General features: G+C 40.2%; 1 protein-coding gene across 1 annotated transcript in view; it reads right to left on the bottom strand.

Annotated features, from left to right (window-relative positions):
* LOC124774921 overlaps positions 1–16,870 on the bottom strand; it is a 143,860-nt gene that overhangs the window by 76,677 nt on the left and 50,313 nt on the right. Inside the window, exon 6 of the mRNA XM_047249597.1 lies at positions 4,057–4,098. Coding sequence (XP_047105553.1) covers positions 4,057–4,098 — 42 coding nt within the window. The remainder of the gene's footprint in view (positions 1–4,056; positions 4,099–16,870) is intronic.

Here is a 16,870-nt window from a genome sequence, read left to right on the forward strand (position 1 = left end):
AAAAAGTTTTTTGTGGATTCTTTGCAGGACAATGCCCTTCGCTGTTTTCTGAGCACCTATCATTTCGTGCTATGGGGGAGAAGAGCTCGGCTGAGTTGCTTCGTGCCCAGCAGCCATGCATGCTCCTCCACTTTCTACAGCCTGCAACACAGTTGCTGCAGTCAGTTTCGTCCAGTCGTTTTGCACCAGGCTCGCTGGTGTGGGTGTGGGTGTGAGGGTTTGGTCGCCGGCCTAAGTGGATACTGGCCACTGTTGTCTGCCTCTCTGATCAGTTATGTCCCCGCTTGGTGTTGGAAGCTACCGATTCATGGGTATGGTCCCCATCACCACAACCCGCCCCACTGCCCTCTACTTCAAGCCCGTTGTTGCCTACTGTGTAGGTGCCCCCATTCCACTGGCTGCCTCCTCCAAGAGCGGTGCCCTCGGGTACCAGCTTCCAAGCACCAGTACTCTCCGGTCTTGGGTCCACTGTTGTAGCCTGCTGTTCAGACAGGGGCACCTCCACTGACCCCCTTGCCATCATCGCCTCAGCCTTCGTCACTGGTGGGTTCAGCCCTGTCTCCTCCACACTAGGATCTGCCTGCTGATGATGATCATACAGAGATGGCAATGGCACTGACATTCCTGATCTGTCATGAGGTGCCGCACAGGCCCATCACCCTTGGGCATGCCTATGTCTCCACGTGTTCCAGCCCTATGCTACACTGCCCACCTGACACACTGTCCCGTCCCCATCATCACCAGCTGCTACCGCTCTGGATCCAATGGATGTGTCTCTCGTCAGGCTGCTGGCGTCTCCTCCATTGCTTAGGTGGTCTCTTGTACAACAGGATGTGTGCTGTATTCTGCTACTAGTGCATGTGCGTGTTAGTATGACTGTGGTGAGTGTAGTGTCACCGCATGTGAATACTTAAATCAATCACCATCTGTGACAGAGCAGGTCGGCCTCTAGAGACCACTTATAGGAAGCGTGCACACAGCACAGTCTCCGCTGCACTGTCTGCTGACTCGTGTCCATACATGCACACAGCAGTGCTAACTCACTCCAACTATATTCCTTAAGTCTGTAATGTTCACATCAGTTGTTCTGTGTATCACTTATGTTACACCTTCTTTTGTCTTGTTATGTGGGTAGTCATGAGAGGCTTACTTCCGTTATTGTTCACAGGTTTATGAATTAAACTACATTTGTGGTTCTTGGATTGGTTCCATGTGTTACTTCGTTACTACAATGATGACGTGCAATGTGGATTGTAAGGTCTTCAGCAAAAACCAATGTCTTGGTAGTAATACCATCATGATGAAAGAGATCCAGAATAGTCATTATTCTTTGGTAGCCCAGTAGGCTATGCAACTCGGCCGAGATCTGGGATGAAGAAGCACACCTGCCAAAGGAGGAAACATAGTACTCCCAGCATTTCTACCTACTGCATTTACTGATATGGTGAGCCATTGTAGCCTATGATGGTCAAGTTTGTTGATTTATTAAATAATTTGGTGAGTCAACAAAAATTGATGACTAGTAGCAGTTTCCGAAAAATCTTTCCCTATGTCTTAAATCTTATTATGCACAACTGGGGTGCTTTTGAGCGGCTTGTGAATTTCTTGCTTCCTGCAAAATCAATTATTGCCAAGAGCTGAGGCATATGCTGAATAATCACAAATCTCTGTGCCTCTCTAACACTTCTAGTGTCTTGTGGAGTCAATGACAGGGTTATCATCTCAGTTAAAACTGAGAGGCACAGTGGAAGGAGGACTAACCCAAGTGATGATGTCTCCTGCCCATATTTAGTTAATCGAATATCATGTTCACATCTTTCTCCTCTTGGATGTTGGAGACGTTTGTTTTGAAATGCGCAGTTACTATCTTTTCTTGCATACGTGGGAGAGGTGAGCATCGTGAAGCAGAGCACTTAGCCACATTGTTGCAGCAGCAAAGTGCTAATGTAAGTAGTTATGTTGGTAGTGAAAATAAATACAAGAAAGGAATTTCTTGACTGGATTCAACTTAAATAGAAAATTTTGTGAAGTAGTGGAAAGTACTATATGTGCACCTCTGGAAAAGTGAACCCTGTAAAGAAGCTCAAGAATGTGGAAATATGTTGTAATACCAATACAGTGGCTATGTTTATCAAACAGTGTCAAAAGAAACAAAGGATATTATTCTTTTGTGATTTCCATACATTATTATCATGTGCTAAAGACCACATTCAATACTGAATGAAAGAAAACAAGCTAGTGAGGGAAATAACTGAACAACTTCCTACACATACATCACATTACAGCAGAAGATCAAATTCAAATGGACATTCACAACCAGTGTTCATTCTGGGACAAGCATTTATAAATTATTCGTACAGAATAAATGCAAGTCATGTGCCTTATGAACTGCCTTGCTCATTCCCAATCCATACATCTGAGTGAATTGATACAGGCTTTGGTACATCAGGAATACCTTTTGCTATACCCTGGTTTCCTAACCTTTCTATTACCTAAACCAATGCTTCAACCATAAAAATAAGTACATTCTTGGATCTTGCTATCCATCTGATCTCAATTTGTGCTAGTGCATTCTCCTTTGTCTATTCATCCTCTTCTACACGATCCCTTCCTCCACTTTACTGTTTATATTTGGAATCTTTCTGTCTTCTACTAGTGTCCCCTCCCTGATGTATCTTTTCGCAATTCCTTTCAACTTTTCTTGTCATATTTTTTGGTTTGTTTATTTTTTGTTCCTAAGACTATAATTTCTCTTCATGTAGTCCCTCTCCCACCACCTGATCATCAGCATCTTAATATTACAACTCAGGGATAGTCAAAACTCTTGAATTTCATTCATTTTCTTAACTACGAGGGCTATTCAGATAGTGAGGTCTGATTGGCAACAAAATGCAAACCACATTGAAAATCCGTTGAAGCTTTGCACAGGTGGGTTGGACGTTGTCTCGAGTATGCCTGTCGATCGCATCACGTCGCTCTTTTCAGTTCAGAGCGCACAGCGAGAACGTAATGATGCCCAGAACAATAATGTCTCCCGCCTAGCATGAGTGCCCATTGAAAGGTTTCACCTGATTTTATGCAACTCCGTATATTGTAACTGTCACATGTTTCCTTCTTGATGACAATTCTCAGCTGCACATTGCAGGGGCAATGAGGACACCCCTGCACCGGTTTCAATGGGAACTGTTTGATCACACCCCACACAGCCCGGACTTGGATCCCTCTTACCAGTGGCTATGAAAACAACATTTTTGAACAGACAACAAACTGTAGACCAGCACAGAGAAGTGGCAGTAAGCACAGGTGGCTGCCTTCTATGATGAGGGTATTGGAAAGTTGGTACAACACTATGACAAATGTCTAAGTCAGAGCGGTGACTATGTAGAAAAGCAGTTGGAAGGTGTAGAAAACTGCTACAAATAAAAGATTTTTAATTTCCACAGTGGTTTCCATTTCACGACCGACGGGATCTTACTTTCTGTACAGCCCTCATACAATCATTACAGATTTCATAAACATTTGTGATATTGAATGCATGTCCTCATGCCATACAATACACATGTTTAATATGCTAACTGCAATACTTGGGATGAACACAGCATTACGACAACAAGGATTCATACTGCTTGAGAGTGATGAAGTGCACAGAGACCAAAAATTCATAAGAAACATAATACTAGGAAGCATTTATATGGTAGAGGTGGTTTCAAAATGGGCAGAAAAGATTTTGCCAAACTGGCAATCTTTATAGTACTACATAGTATTAAAACATATTAGTATGATATTTTCTCCCTTTATGAAGGTTATAGTATATTGTAGGAATATCATTCATAGCCTTATAATAGCAGTTTTACACTAAGATGCACATATATTGGAGAGTAATTCAGAATATGGTGGCACGGGACAACATTTTAAAAATTGTTGACAATTGTTTGGAAATATTACAAAACTCAAAGTGCAAAAGAATTTACTGCACTCTTACGCTACACTACACTACATTACAACAAAGACAATGAAACTTTTTACCCAACCATTAACTTCATGCAATAAACTTACATTTTTTCTTGATTTCCTTTTCTTCTTGTCCGACTTTGAGCCCTGAAAATGACAGAACATTACTTTAACAGCTTCATTAGTAAATAAAAAACTGAAAAGACAAATGAAAGAGTAATCTCGTACATTAACACACAAATAAACATGAAAAAAAAAATGACCCAAATTATGACACACTAAATCAAAACTTCCTTCTCAACAAGTCAAAAAGGAATACAAATGACAAAAGGTGTAAAATGATGTCACAGGGAAGTGAAAATTTCTCAGAATCATTAATGACAACACATTATGTACAAAGCAGGAAGGGTGTTTCATGTGGGATTAAATTCCAGTTTTAAATATCCATGACAAATTGCAAAAGGGATATCTCACTTTGAGAAAACAACACTTCAATACAATACATGGAATAAAGATGACCACTATCTATTAATTGAGGTTTTGAGTGGTCAACAGGCAAAAAGCTCAGTAAGGTTTTCAGTGTTGTTTCTGTGCCAGCCAAACACTTCATGACTCATCTACATAGTGAATGGTTACCTTTACTCCTTGTATTACCTGGACTTAAAAGTAGATGGCAGGAGCTACTGAGTAACAAGGAAAAGTCAAGTTACAGTAAGGCTGCGATAACCCGGCACTTGATAATCCAATAGACCCGACAGTCTGGAACACATCAGAAATTTTCCTGTGTTTTTAGCTCAGTGCAGCAGGCAATACAGGCCATGGATGCCTTCAGGAAACATTGGAATTGACACTGGCAGAAACTCAGCTGCCGAAGAAGAGCTGACTGATGATGTGATATTACAAAGTGTTTCAACTCACATGAGGCACCAGAAACTGACTGATGAAAAAGAAATGCCTACAACTCACAACTCTTGGGCTGAAGCTTCAGAAGTCTTACAACATTTTTTTTGAAATTCACTGAGAGTGGCTGACAATACAACACTTCTGAAGTTGTGTATCTGCACAGTGTACAAAATAATTTTTGTCAAAAAAAGAGCTCAATCCAAGAAACATGTTAGCATTTCTGCTATGTTCCATAGCACTTAGAAGAAAATTTCAGCTGAACTATTCAAGATAGATACCAGTGTGACACAGTCATGCCTTCGGCGAGTCATATCTATGTGATTCCTAGAGACAGTAATACCAATTAAACTGCAGCAAATTTTCTGTAACTTTTTCATCAATTAGCTTGTTCTTGATCCTTTCAATCAATGGTGATTCTTCTATTTTATTTCATAATTGGTTTAAATAAATTATTTATATAAATGAATTATTCTAAAACTTTTGAGCCTCAAATTAGTTTAATAGAGCACTACAGTGCTCAAGTTTTAATTTTGCTTTTACAGAAAATTAATACATAATTTTCATGCTGTAATCTCTCCTGTTGCATTTAATAAATAACAGTTACTTGTTTTTATACATTAAAATTCAGGTTTTGATTACATTCCTTGTTTTAATCCAGGTTTTTAAAAATAGGCTTGATAATCTGGCATTAACAGATCCCCAAGCATGCTGGATTATCAAAGTCCTAACATATATTAAAGGCAGGGGGGAGGGGGGGGGGGGGGAGGTTAACCATTATACTGGACTAGAAACATCTGTCTAGGAAAAGAAAATTTAAGGGGACAACAATCTACCATACAAGGGCATTTTTAAGGAGAATATGGACACTACTGAATATAGAAGTATTCTGCTGAATCACATAGCCACACCACTGAGCAATTTACGTAGGATTTTGGCACATATACTGCATTACAACATTATGACCTACCTCTAAGAAAATGCTCTGCTGGCAGATGGCCAGCATGGATTCACAAAATATTGTTCTTGTGAAACACAACTTTAGACACGGGAACTTAAGTTAATTCTACATTTCTACATATCCAAAAAGCTTTTCACATTGTTCCTTACTGGCAGTTTCCAATCAGATTTTGTGCCTGTGGAGTATCATTTCAGTCGCACGACTGGTTTCGAGATTTCCTGTCAGAAAGGTCACAGCTCATAGTAACTGACCCAAAGTCGTTGAGTGAAACAGAAGTGATATCTGGGGTTCATAAGAAAGTATAGGGTGGGGCAAATAAAAGTGGCCTAGAGAACAGAGTTCCAGGGTAGGAAAAAAAAAAAAAAAACAGTAGAGAAGAGGAAATACATTACTGACCTGAGTATAGCAGATGCCGAAAATGACTACCACTCATCTCTTGGCACTTTTGGGCCCTGCTCAATAAGTTCCTGATGGCGGATCACAGCTGGACTGCAAGGATTACTGCAGTCTTATTCGAAATGTTCTGCTGCAGTTCTTGAAGACTTCTCCATTCTGTTGGAATTAACTGTAGGTCTTTTCCTCCCCCATTAATGCTGCCATAAATGGTTTCTAAAATGTTGACAAAGTAATACACAGTGTCTGATGCAAGAAGATGGGACCAACAATACACTGTGCAGACACGCACACTAAACCCCAACATTCTGATCACGCAATAGTGTTTCGTGGAAGGTATGCAGATTCTCCGCTGCCCAGAACCTGTGATTCTTTAAGTTGACATAATAACATAGTTGAAATCTGGCTTCATCACACATAATAAACAGATCCATGTCCAAGCCATTAATTGTTATCTCAGTGAACAGACACTCACAAAACTGTAGGTGCTGTGGAGCATCTGCTGATTTTACTGCATGTACAAAAGACACTTGATAGGGATGCATGTGCAATTCCAGGTGGTGTATTTGTCTGCATGACTGACATGATGTCAGTCTCTTGCAACAGGCATTGGGTTGATTTGGTAGGACTGAGTCATTTTCTGGCGAACTGCAGCCACATTTTCTGGTCTGCCGGCACATTTTGGAATGTTTTTTGACTTGCTCAAAATAGACCCTGTCTGATTCCATTTTCAGACTAAGCACTGCATGGCACTCTTTACTGGAACTCTGACACCATTAAACTTCTCAGCAAACAACTGACGACACCATTCCCAAGACTTTGTTGTCACGCAACTTTCCACAACAAATACACACTGCTCCACTGTGAGTACTATCATCCCCTTTGCACTGCTCCACCCACACTTACACAGCTCACACTACGCTCTGAACTGGTGTGGAAAACATGGCATGCATACACGGGTATGCATGTCACAGGGCATGGTTACACGCATACAGTCACGTCCGAACGTATCCACTCATCCAGGCCACTTATGTGCCCCACCCTGTGTTATAGGCTTTCCGCTGTTTTCACTCTATATAAATGTTTTAGGAGACAATCTGACTAGCCCACTAACATTGTTTACAGATGGTCCTGTTGTTTACCATCTAGTGTAGCCATCAGAAGATCAAAACAAATTGCAAAAAGACTTAGACTAGACATATGCATAGTGCAAAAAGTGGCAATTGACCCTAAGTAAATAAAAAAGTATGAGGGCTTCCACTTAAGTGCTTAAAACTGTATGTTAAATTTCAGTTACACAATAAATCACACAAATTTAAATGTTCTTGATTCAACTAAATATCTATACATCAGATACGGAGAAAGGGAACCAAAGACTGTATTTTATTGATAGAGCATTTCGAAGATGCAACAAATCTATTAAAGAGATTTCTACACCAGGCCTGTCCAGGAGGCAGCTAGGCAATTGCGATCTGTCTTGCTCACTCACTGCCCGAGTAGTGAGTGCTCGCAGTAAATGAGGCACTTCAGACATCACTATGTAGAGCAAAACTATGGGTTGTCTTCACAGGAATGACCATGTGTTAGGTTCATTGTAACCTTAGACAGTGTACATACTTTTGGCACAGTGCTTAAAATGGAGAGTAGGTCATTTTTAATCGATTAAAGGCATTGTGATGACTGGGTCAGGTGCTTCATAGAGAAGGTCACACACATCAATATCAGTATATAACATGTCAGTGCAGGGTGCATAGCTACATTTAGATCTTATTGACCTAAAATGCAATAAACAGTTGGGTGAGAAGTTTCATAAATAAATAAGCTTCACAGACGTGTATAAAATTTTTCATCAGCAGAAATTTCCATGACTTTACAAGTCTGTAGCTATGATTATGTCAACACCTATACTTAGGCAAGCAACCTTTTCCTACAAATAGAACGAAATCTACCCACAGAGGACAGATTTCAACTTAAAAACTTATCTTCAAATTAGCAGTTCTCAAAAAGAGATACCAGACATTGATACTTTATTGAAATGCAAAATAAATAGTACTCACTGACATCCCATGTTTCTATGTTTAACTTGTGAATAAAATAGTCACAAGCTGATGTGAGTTTAAACTCTGTCCAAAAACTACATTAATCATAAGGTTGCACCAATCATAAGAAATATCATGTTTCACACTTAACTGCCACATCTGTTCTTTGCTTCCTCAATTAAAACAAATGTCATTTCTCACCAACGTAACTATCTTAAAAAATAAATTTTCATAAACGGCTTTCATTAACCACAATGAAGCAATACACTTCCGTGGAACTAACATTAGTGGCCACAGAACAAACTCATTGACAATAGTTTCTCATGTGGAACCATTGCTTTCCAATTCCTCCCCTCCCTCCCCTCCCCTCCCCTCCCCCTACTACTACTTGCTGTGAGGCAGCTGGTTGCTCAGAGCTGTGATCTGAGCGCGAGTCAGCTCACACAAGTAGATCAGTCAACAAGTCTAGTCTACACTACACCTTTCTATCCTCTTCTAGAGTGCAGCTGCATGGTATGGTATCCTTACCAGATAGGATTGACATAGGAAACTGAGAAAGTTTAAAGAAGTGCAGCTCTTTTGGTATTATTGAAAATAGGGAAGGGAGTGTCATGGATATGATACGTGAGTTGCAGTGGCAATCATCAAAACAAAGGCACTTTTCACTGTAGTGAGGCCTCTTCATGAAATTTCAATCACCTACTTTCTTCCCTGAATGCAAAAGTATTTTGTTCACTCCCACCTACAAGGGAAGAAAAGACTGTAACAATAAAATAAGAAAACTCAGAGCTTGCACAGGAAGATTTAGTTGTTCATTCTTTGTTGTGCTATTGGAGAGAAAAAAGGTTGAAAATGATCTGAAATTTGTTCTATGAACCCTCTGCCAAATACTTAAGTGTGAATTCCAGAATGGTAGCGTAGATTTGGATGTTACAGCAGCAGCAGAAAGGAGAAAAAATACACAGAATAATAGATGTAGGCATGGGAAGACATGGAACTATAGTAGCACAGACAAATTCCAACAGGAAGTTGAAATTAAGATATGCTGGAAGCAACTCTTTACCTCTTAATTTGGAAGACAAGGGCGTGTCGACATGTTGAAAGCCTCAAGTCTTTCATTAAGGACCAGTGGTGAACATGTAGCAGGTAACACTCAAGTTTGAGAATGAACACACTAATGTATGAGAATAGTACTAATCGTGCTTGTTTGTGATCTGAGTGATATGAAATAAAGTTTATTGGCCCTACTCTGAAACAAAATGTTTTGTTTTGTTAAAATTAAGAAAAATGTTAATACATGACTTGTGAAATATTGCCAGTTGGATTCCTATAACAAGAGGAATGTGGCAGAACAGTAATGTTTTCAACACAGTTATGTAGGGTACCAGTGTGATACATGAAACTCATCAAATCAGCAGTTAAGAAGCCTATGAGGGAAACAGTAGCTGAAAACCTAGTGAAAGGGAAAAAAAATGAAAAGCAAATGACGACTCATGACTGTGAGTCATGCTGTGACAATTTTTTATTGTTGTGTCTTTTTTTTTTTCCTTCCAGAAGGTGAAATGGTGTATTCGGTTTCCAGTACATGAAAAACATTTGAATAGCATCAACAATTAACACACTATGGTAGAACAAACAAAACACAGGCCAGTTTATGGACCCAGTGAAGTAACCAACACTATAAAAATAATGATTCGTATTTGGTTGGTACATCTTTGATTTGAAAGTTCTTTTATTTACTTTACTTATGACTACAACTAACAACTAATATCAGCAATTGAGTACAAAGTACAAAAATTACTCATTGGTTAGGAGAATTAGGTAATTTGTCAATCACTGAGAAATCACTGTCAAAGAACCAGCTAGTTTGCTATCATGAGAAATAGTGCCAGACTTTTATAATAACACAATGGTCCTATTACTACCCTCAAAAAGTAATTACTGCTAGCAACAACTGCAGCATTCATTTGTGTACACATCATTCACTACAGAAACTATCTCCCTATCTACTGTCATTATTTCACCTTTTTCTGCAGGCCTTGATTTAACATGATTTTGAGAAAATTTTCATTGACCTCCCATTTATGCGTAAGCAATTGCATACATTGTGGCATACAGATATTTTGTTACCCCCTGCCCAAGTTAAAACATCAAAAACACATGTGAGAAAGAGAACCATCAGGAAAGGAAATGGAGGTGCTTCTACAGAAAATGTTTATCAGAGCAAGGAAGAATAGTTTGCCAATTGCTTACATCTCAATCTATTAAAACCACTATTGGGATACTGCTTTTTATTTAATGTCTTGTCTTTCCTAACACTGGCACTACTTTCATTATTCAATGATTTGCACACTCAGTTTATTGATGGGCGTTGGCAGGATTGTACCATACTACAGCCATATCACACCTTTTTCAAATTCTAATAATGAAATTGCTACAATTTTGTTGTTTTAAGATTCACAATACTATAAATGCTTGATATTTGACAAATCTCACAAAATGGGACACATTCTTACTGTGGAAATTATACTCCCAATACTCGTGCATACATACAATGTGGAATTCAAAATGTTCAGGACTGGTGCTGCCATCTGGAAAGTAAGAGTAATAGATCTTTGCGCCACTAGGAGGCAAGAGCCGCATATCTGATGAATCAGTGTTCAGAGTGGCATTCAGCTGGGAGGACGTGTTGCGTGTCCGCAGTGTTTTCCGTAATATTCTGTGTTTGGTGTGTGGCGATTTTACGATGGATCCGCGAACAGAACAGTGTGTGTGTATCGAATTCTGTGCGAATCTCGGGAAAAGTGCTACGGAGACCCTTGCAATGATTCAACAAGTGTTTGGGGGCAGAGCATGAGCTGTACGCGTGTGTTTGAGTGGCATGCTCAGTTCAGGGCCGCCATACAGACGTCAAAGATGATGCTCACACTGGAAGGCCCATTAGCCGCACAACGCCAGACACTGTTGCCAAACGTCAACAATTGGTTCGTGTGAATTGATGGCGAACCATTCAAGACCTTGCGTATGAAGTGGGTATTGGTTAGGGGACATGTCAACGAATGCTGACTGATGAATTGGGCATGCATTGTGTCACTGCAAAATTTGTGCCAAGGATCTCGACTGACGATCAGAAGGCACAACATGTTGAAGTATGTACGGACCTTCGTCAGACCACATCTGATGATCCAACCTTCTTGTCATAGGTTATCACCGGCGATGAGAGTTGGATTTATGATTATGACCCAGAGACAAAGCAACAATCATCCCAGTGGAAGAGCCCGGGCTCTCCAAGCGCAAGAAAAGCGAGACAGATGAAGAGCAAAGTGAAGAGAATAATAATCATTTTCTTTGATAGCAAGGGAATTGTGCACAAAGAATTCGTCCCACCCAACCAAACAGTTAATTCTGTGTACTACTGTGAAGTTTGGTGACGGCTCTGTGAAAACGTGCAGCGACGACGGCCCGAACTTTGGCGTCAAGGGAACCGGCTGCTGCATCACGACAACACGCCCTGTCACAGTCACATGTCCTTGTCACATCTCCTTGCTCACCAGGACTTTCTGGCAAAAAACAACATGGCGATTGAGTTCACTGTCATCAACCATCCTCCACACAGTCTTGACATGGCCCCATATGATTTTCATCTGTTTCCAAAACTTGAAGAACATCTTCGAGCACTTCACTTTGATATTTATGGAGCAGTGCAAGTAGAGGTGAGGTTATGGTTACACCAACAAAGTAAAACACTCAACAGTGATGGTATCAACAAACTGGTCTCTCATTGGGAGAAACATGTTCATCTCCAGGGTGACTATGTTGAGAAATAAATATGTAGACATGAAGAATAAAGATGTAGCATGTTAATAACATTTATTTTATTTAAATAGCTTTGAGAGTTTTCACATAAATTCAGAGGTATTACTTTCCAGCACACCATCATATTTTTAGACCCAGGTAAAATGCTCAGGATTGTGAGAGTTGTGAAATAACAAGTTATCTCTATTAGCAAGAACACACACTATACAAATTTTTATCTTCGTATCCACATATAAACATTTCCTTTTTTGGTGGGGGGGGAGGGGGAGGGAGGGAGGGAGGGGAATAACCTGAAGAAATGGATCAATTATTCACATGAGTTTAGCTACACATTTCAGTAACATATCAAACAACTCCAACTCTACTGTTCACATTCTAGCATTCTTTTTCATTGTACCTGTCTGTGACCCAATGACGCCTCTACGTGATGAGTATGCCTTTCTGTATTATTGTTATTCCACCCTGGACTTCCAACTGTTTGAAAAATCACAGTTAGGATGATGTCTATAACCTGAATATGCTATGCTCAAATTTGCCACACATTCACGAGACACTGATATACTTTTCAGTCATGAAATGTTGTAAGTAAATTTTTGACAGAATGTACATAATTTAGGAGCAAAGGTAACAACTCACTGAGTAGCAGTGGCATTGAGTTTATACACACACACACACACACACACACACACACACACACTGCTGGAACCACAGTTTGGCAGGAGACTGGGTGAAGGGATATGTTAGGGTAGGTGGGGTACGCAAGGGGAGGAAAGAGAGGCAAAGAGTGGGAGGGAGAGTTAGAGAATGCAAAAGGGAGAGGGGGCAGGTGCACAGAACAGGAATGTGACAAATAGGCCTGGAATCAGTGAGAGTGACTTGGGGGAGTAGTCTGGGAGAGGGTGACGAAATAGAGAAAAAGGGAGAGAGTGAGGAAGAGAGTGTGCATGCAGGGGGTTATCAGAGATTGGAGCCATGATGACTATGGGAATGAAGATGCGTTGCAAGGCTAACTCCTATCTACATCGTTCAGAAAATCTAGTGGTTGGGTGAAGAATCTATTTCTGCGGGTTGTAAAACAGCCATTGAAATCAAGTATGTTGTGTTCAGCAGCCTGTTCTGCCACTGATGGGTCAAGTCTGCTCTGCCAAACAGTGGCCAAGAGAACCCAGTGGTAGAACATACTGCTCAGGACAACATGCCCACTTTCAATGGCTGCTTCGCAACACATGCCATTTGGATGCTTCCCCCTCCAAAATTAGCTTTTCTGAACTAAGTAGACAGGTATTATCTTTGCAACATACCCTTTGATCCTGCAATCCTCTTGGCCTCCATTTCAGCTGTCTCTTCTGTCATTGCCACCCCCCTCCCTCCCAAACCTACTCCTCCAAAGACCATTGTGCACTGCATGAACTCACTGGCTTTGGTGCCCGTTTGTCACATTCCTATGCCACACACTTGCTGCCTCTTCTTCCTACTTTCCTATTTCATACACCTATTGTCTCCCTCTGAGTCATCAGCTACCTCACTCAAGCTACCCTTCCCCACCCCCATTACCCCATGAACTAAGCACACCAGTTTCTTCTGTCCAACACTTTCTCCCGCTTGGCTAGAATCAATTACTTCTGTGATGCTGTCAATCCATCTCATCCTTTGCCATCCTCTTCTCTTGTGCCTTCGATCTTCACCAGCCTTACAGCTTTTGCAGTGAACCCTGTTTTCTCATAACGTGCACAAACTAGGCTGCCTTTGGTTTCAGTATTAGACCTTACAAGGAGCAATCTGGCTTTTCTTTGCTGTAATACTGATCTATTCATTCTCTTTGTGGTCCATTAAACACTAAGGAGTTTTCTCCAACACCACAATTCCAAGGCGTCTAATCGAAAACAGCCTTTCTTATGGCGCAGGTCTCACATCCATATATCACAACTGGAAAGTCCATAGCCCTTACTATACAGATCTTGGTTATTAAAGTTATGTACCTACTCCTTAAAACATTGTCAAGGTTGGACATAGTCTTTTTACCGAGTAACAAGCCCTCTTGATTTTGCAGCTCCAGTCACCACCAGCAGAAATCTGAGATAACTGAACATGGAATCTATCTATTGTTTCTTCCCCTATATGTCATCAAGTGATAGGTGTACTTGCCATAAATTTTGTTTTCCTGGTATTCAGCATTACACTAGCCTTTGACTTTTTCTTTCATCTTCAATAAGAGGATCTTTAGCTCTTATTCACTTTCTGCTATCAGCATGGTATCATCTGCATGTATAAGGTTATTTGTATTGATCGCAGCTATTGTAATTCTGGTTTCTTCTTCATCTAATCCGGTATCCCTCAATGTGTTCTGGATACAGATTGAATAATTAAGGAGACAACTTGCAGCCTCACCACTCTCCTTTCTCAATCTTGACCCATTTAATTGCTCCATATATGGTTCTCACTGTGGCTTCTTGGTCAGAGTATAAATTCCATATGAGGTAAATGAGGTGATCTGGTACTCCTATGTTTTCAAGTACTTCCCATAATTGATTGAGGTCGAAACAGTCAAATGCCTTAGCATATCAATAAAGTAGAGATTCACATCTTTCTGGAATTCTCTTGTATTCTCCATAATGCAATGGATATTGGCAATTTGATCTCTGGTCCCTCTTCCTTTACAAAATACAGCTTGTTCTTCAGGCAGTTCTAGGCCTGTATACTCCAGAAGCCTATTTTGTAAGATTTTCAATACAGTTCTTTCCTACACAGATTGTCGACATGTTCTGCCCATCTTTCTTTGATGTCATTGGCTTCTTTTAGACCTAACGTCTCTATTTTTTATCATTCCAATTTTTGCCTGGAATTTTCCTTTGATGTCTTTAATTTTTTGTTAAGACCCTTAACCTTCCCCATTCTGCTATTCTCTTCAACATCTTTGCTCTGTTAATTTAAGAAGATCTTTGTGTCTCTTCTAGCTAATTTCTGAAACCCTGTATTTAATTTAAACATTGTTGATCTATTCCCTTTGATATTTGCTTTCCTTCATTATTCTACAATTTGCAATGCCTCAGCCAATAACCATCTGAACTTCTTGATATTCTTTCTCTTGGAAATGTGTTTTTCTGCTGCCTCCTAGACAGCATAGGCTACTTCTGTCCACTAGCACTTATGGCTTTTTGTCTCCATTCTCAACTGAATTAAATCTGTTCCTGACTTCTACTATATAATAAGAAGATATGTTCTTAAGGCCGTATCTGTAAAGTGCAATATCTTTGGCTACTTTTCTCAGTTTCAGCCAGAATTTGTCAATTGAAAACTCGTAATCTGGTCCACAATCAGATCCAAGTCTTGTTGTAAATGACATGATAGCACTCTCCCACCTCTGATTACAAAGTATGTCACCAATATGATTCCGGTATTGGCCATCTGGCGAAGTCTAAGTGTATAGGTGTCATATGAGTAGCTGGAACAGTGTTAGTAATAACCATTGAATTGTTTTAGTAGAATTAGAGGAGTATCTGTTCTTCTTCTTTTTGTACCAAGACCAAATTTTTCCTTTACACTTTCAACAGTTCCAATCTCCAACTATGAAGACAACATCCTTTTTTGGCACCAGCAGCAGCAATTCTTGCAAATCTCCATAGAACTGGTCATTAACATCCTCTTCAGCAACAGTGGTTGGCATGTAAGCTTGAATGCTTGTGATATTAGGAGACTGAACTTGAAATCTGATGGATATCATTCAATCATTTTTATAATTGCACACCATTACAGCTTTTCTTAATCTGTTACTAACTATAAAGGCTACTCCATTACTTCTGTTGTTCTATTGTCCAGAATAGTATCCTGTATACCCATCAGAAGCAAATTCTCCAATGTCAGTCCACCCCATTTCACTTATTCCCAATATCAATGCCAATTCTCTTCTCTTCTCTTTTGACTACGTCCAGTTTCCCTTGATACACCGATCTTACATTCCATGTGCCTAAACTGTAGTTCTCCTCACAGCATCTTACGTGTTGTAAAGCTTCTCTTATTCCCCCCCCCCCCCCCCCCCAGAAATCCAAATAGGGAATCTGAAATCCTATAACATTTGAGTTGATTAAAGCCATGGGATTTTCATGATAATTTCAATGTTGGTTTCCTGTAGCGTTTCACTGACTTGCAAAGTCCATCTGCTCACTGATTGTTTCCCACTGGAGTTGGTCACCCAACCTTCTACCGAGTTTCTCAGCTTAACAGGGACACCACATGTGGGTAGGAAATTGGGGAACTGAGGTGACAGTGGCCAAGAGAAATCTCTCCCTGTGTTTTTATAACTGCACCCCCCTCCCCCCCCCCCCTTTTTTTTTTTTGTACTCTAGCTTGAGAAAGGATTTGTTGAAAGCTACTTGTGTATTCAGTCTTGTAAGAGTACCTGTTGATGACACAATGCCGCTACTATTTCATGAGTTATTACCTTTATTCGTGACTTAGCCATAAGATAAATCATGTTACAGTAAGCTGACAAAAGTCATGGGCTAGTGATCTGCATGTATACAGGTGGCAGCAGTATCACATATACAAGGTAGAAAATGGCAATGCACTGGCTGGGTTGTCATTTTTACTCAGGTGATCCATGTGAAAATGTTTCTGACGTGATTAAGGCTGCACAACAGGAATTAACAGACTCTCAATGCAGAATGGTAGTTGGAGCTAGACACACGGGACATTCCATTTTGGAAATCATTAGGGAATTCAATATTCCGAGATCCACAGTGTCAAGAGTGTGCTGAGAATACCAAATTCCAGGCATTACCCCAGACAACACCGTGTCTGACGGACTTCATTT

The sequence above is a fragment of the Schistocerca piceifrons genome, chromosome 2, assembly GCF_021461385.2.
Source record: "Schistocerca piceifrons isolate TAMUIC-IGC-003096 chromosome 2, iqSchPice1.1, whole genome shotgun sequence".
Classification (NCBI taxonomy): Eukaryota; Metazoa; Arthropoda; class Insecta; order Orthoptera; family Acrididae; genus Schistocerca; species Schistocerca piceifrons.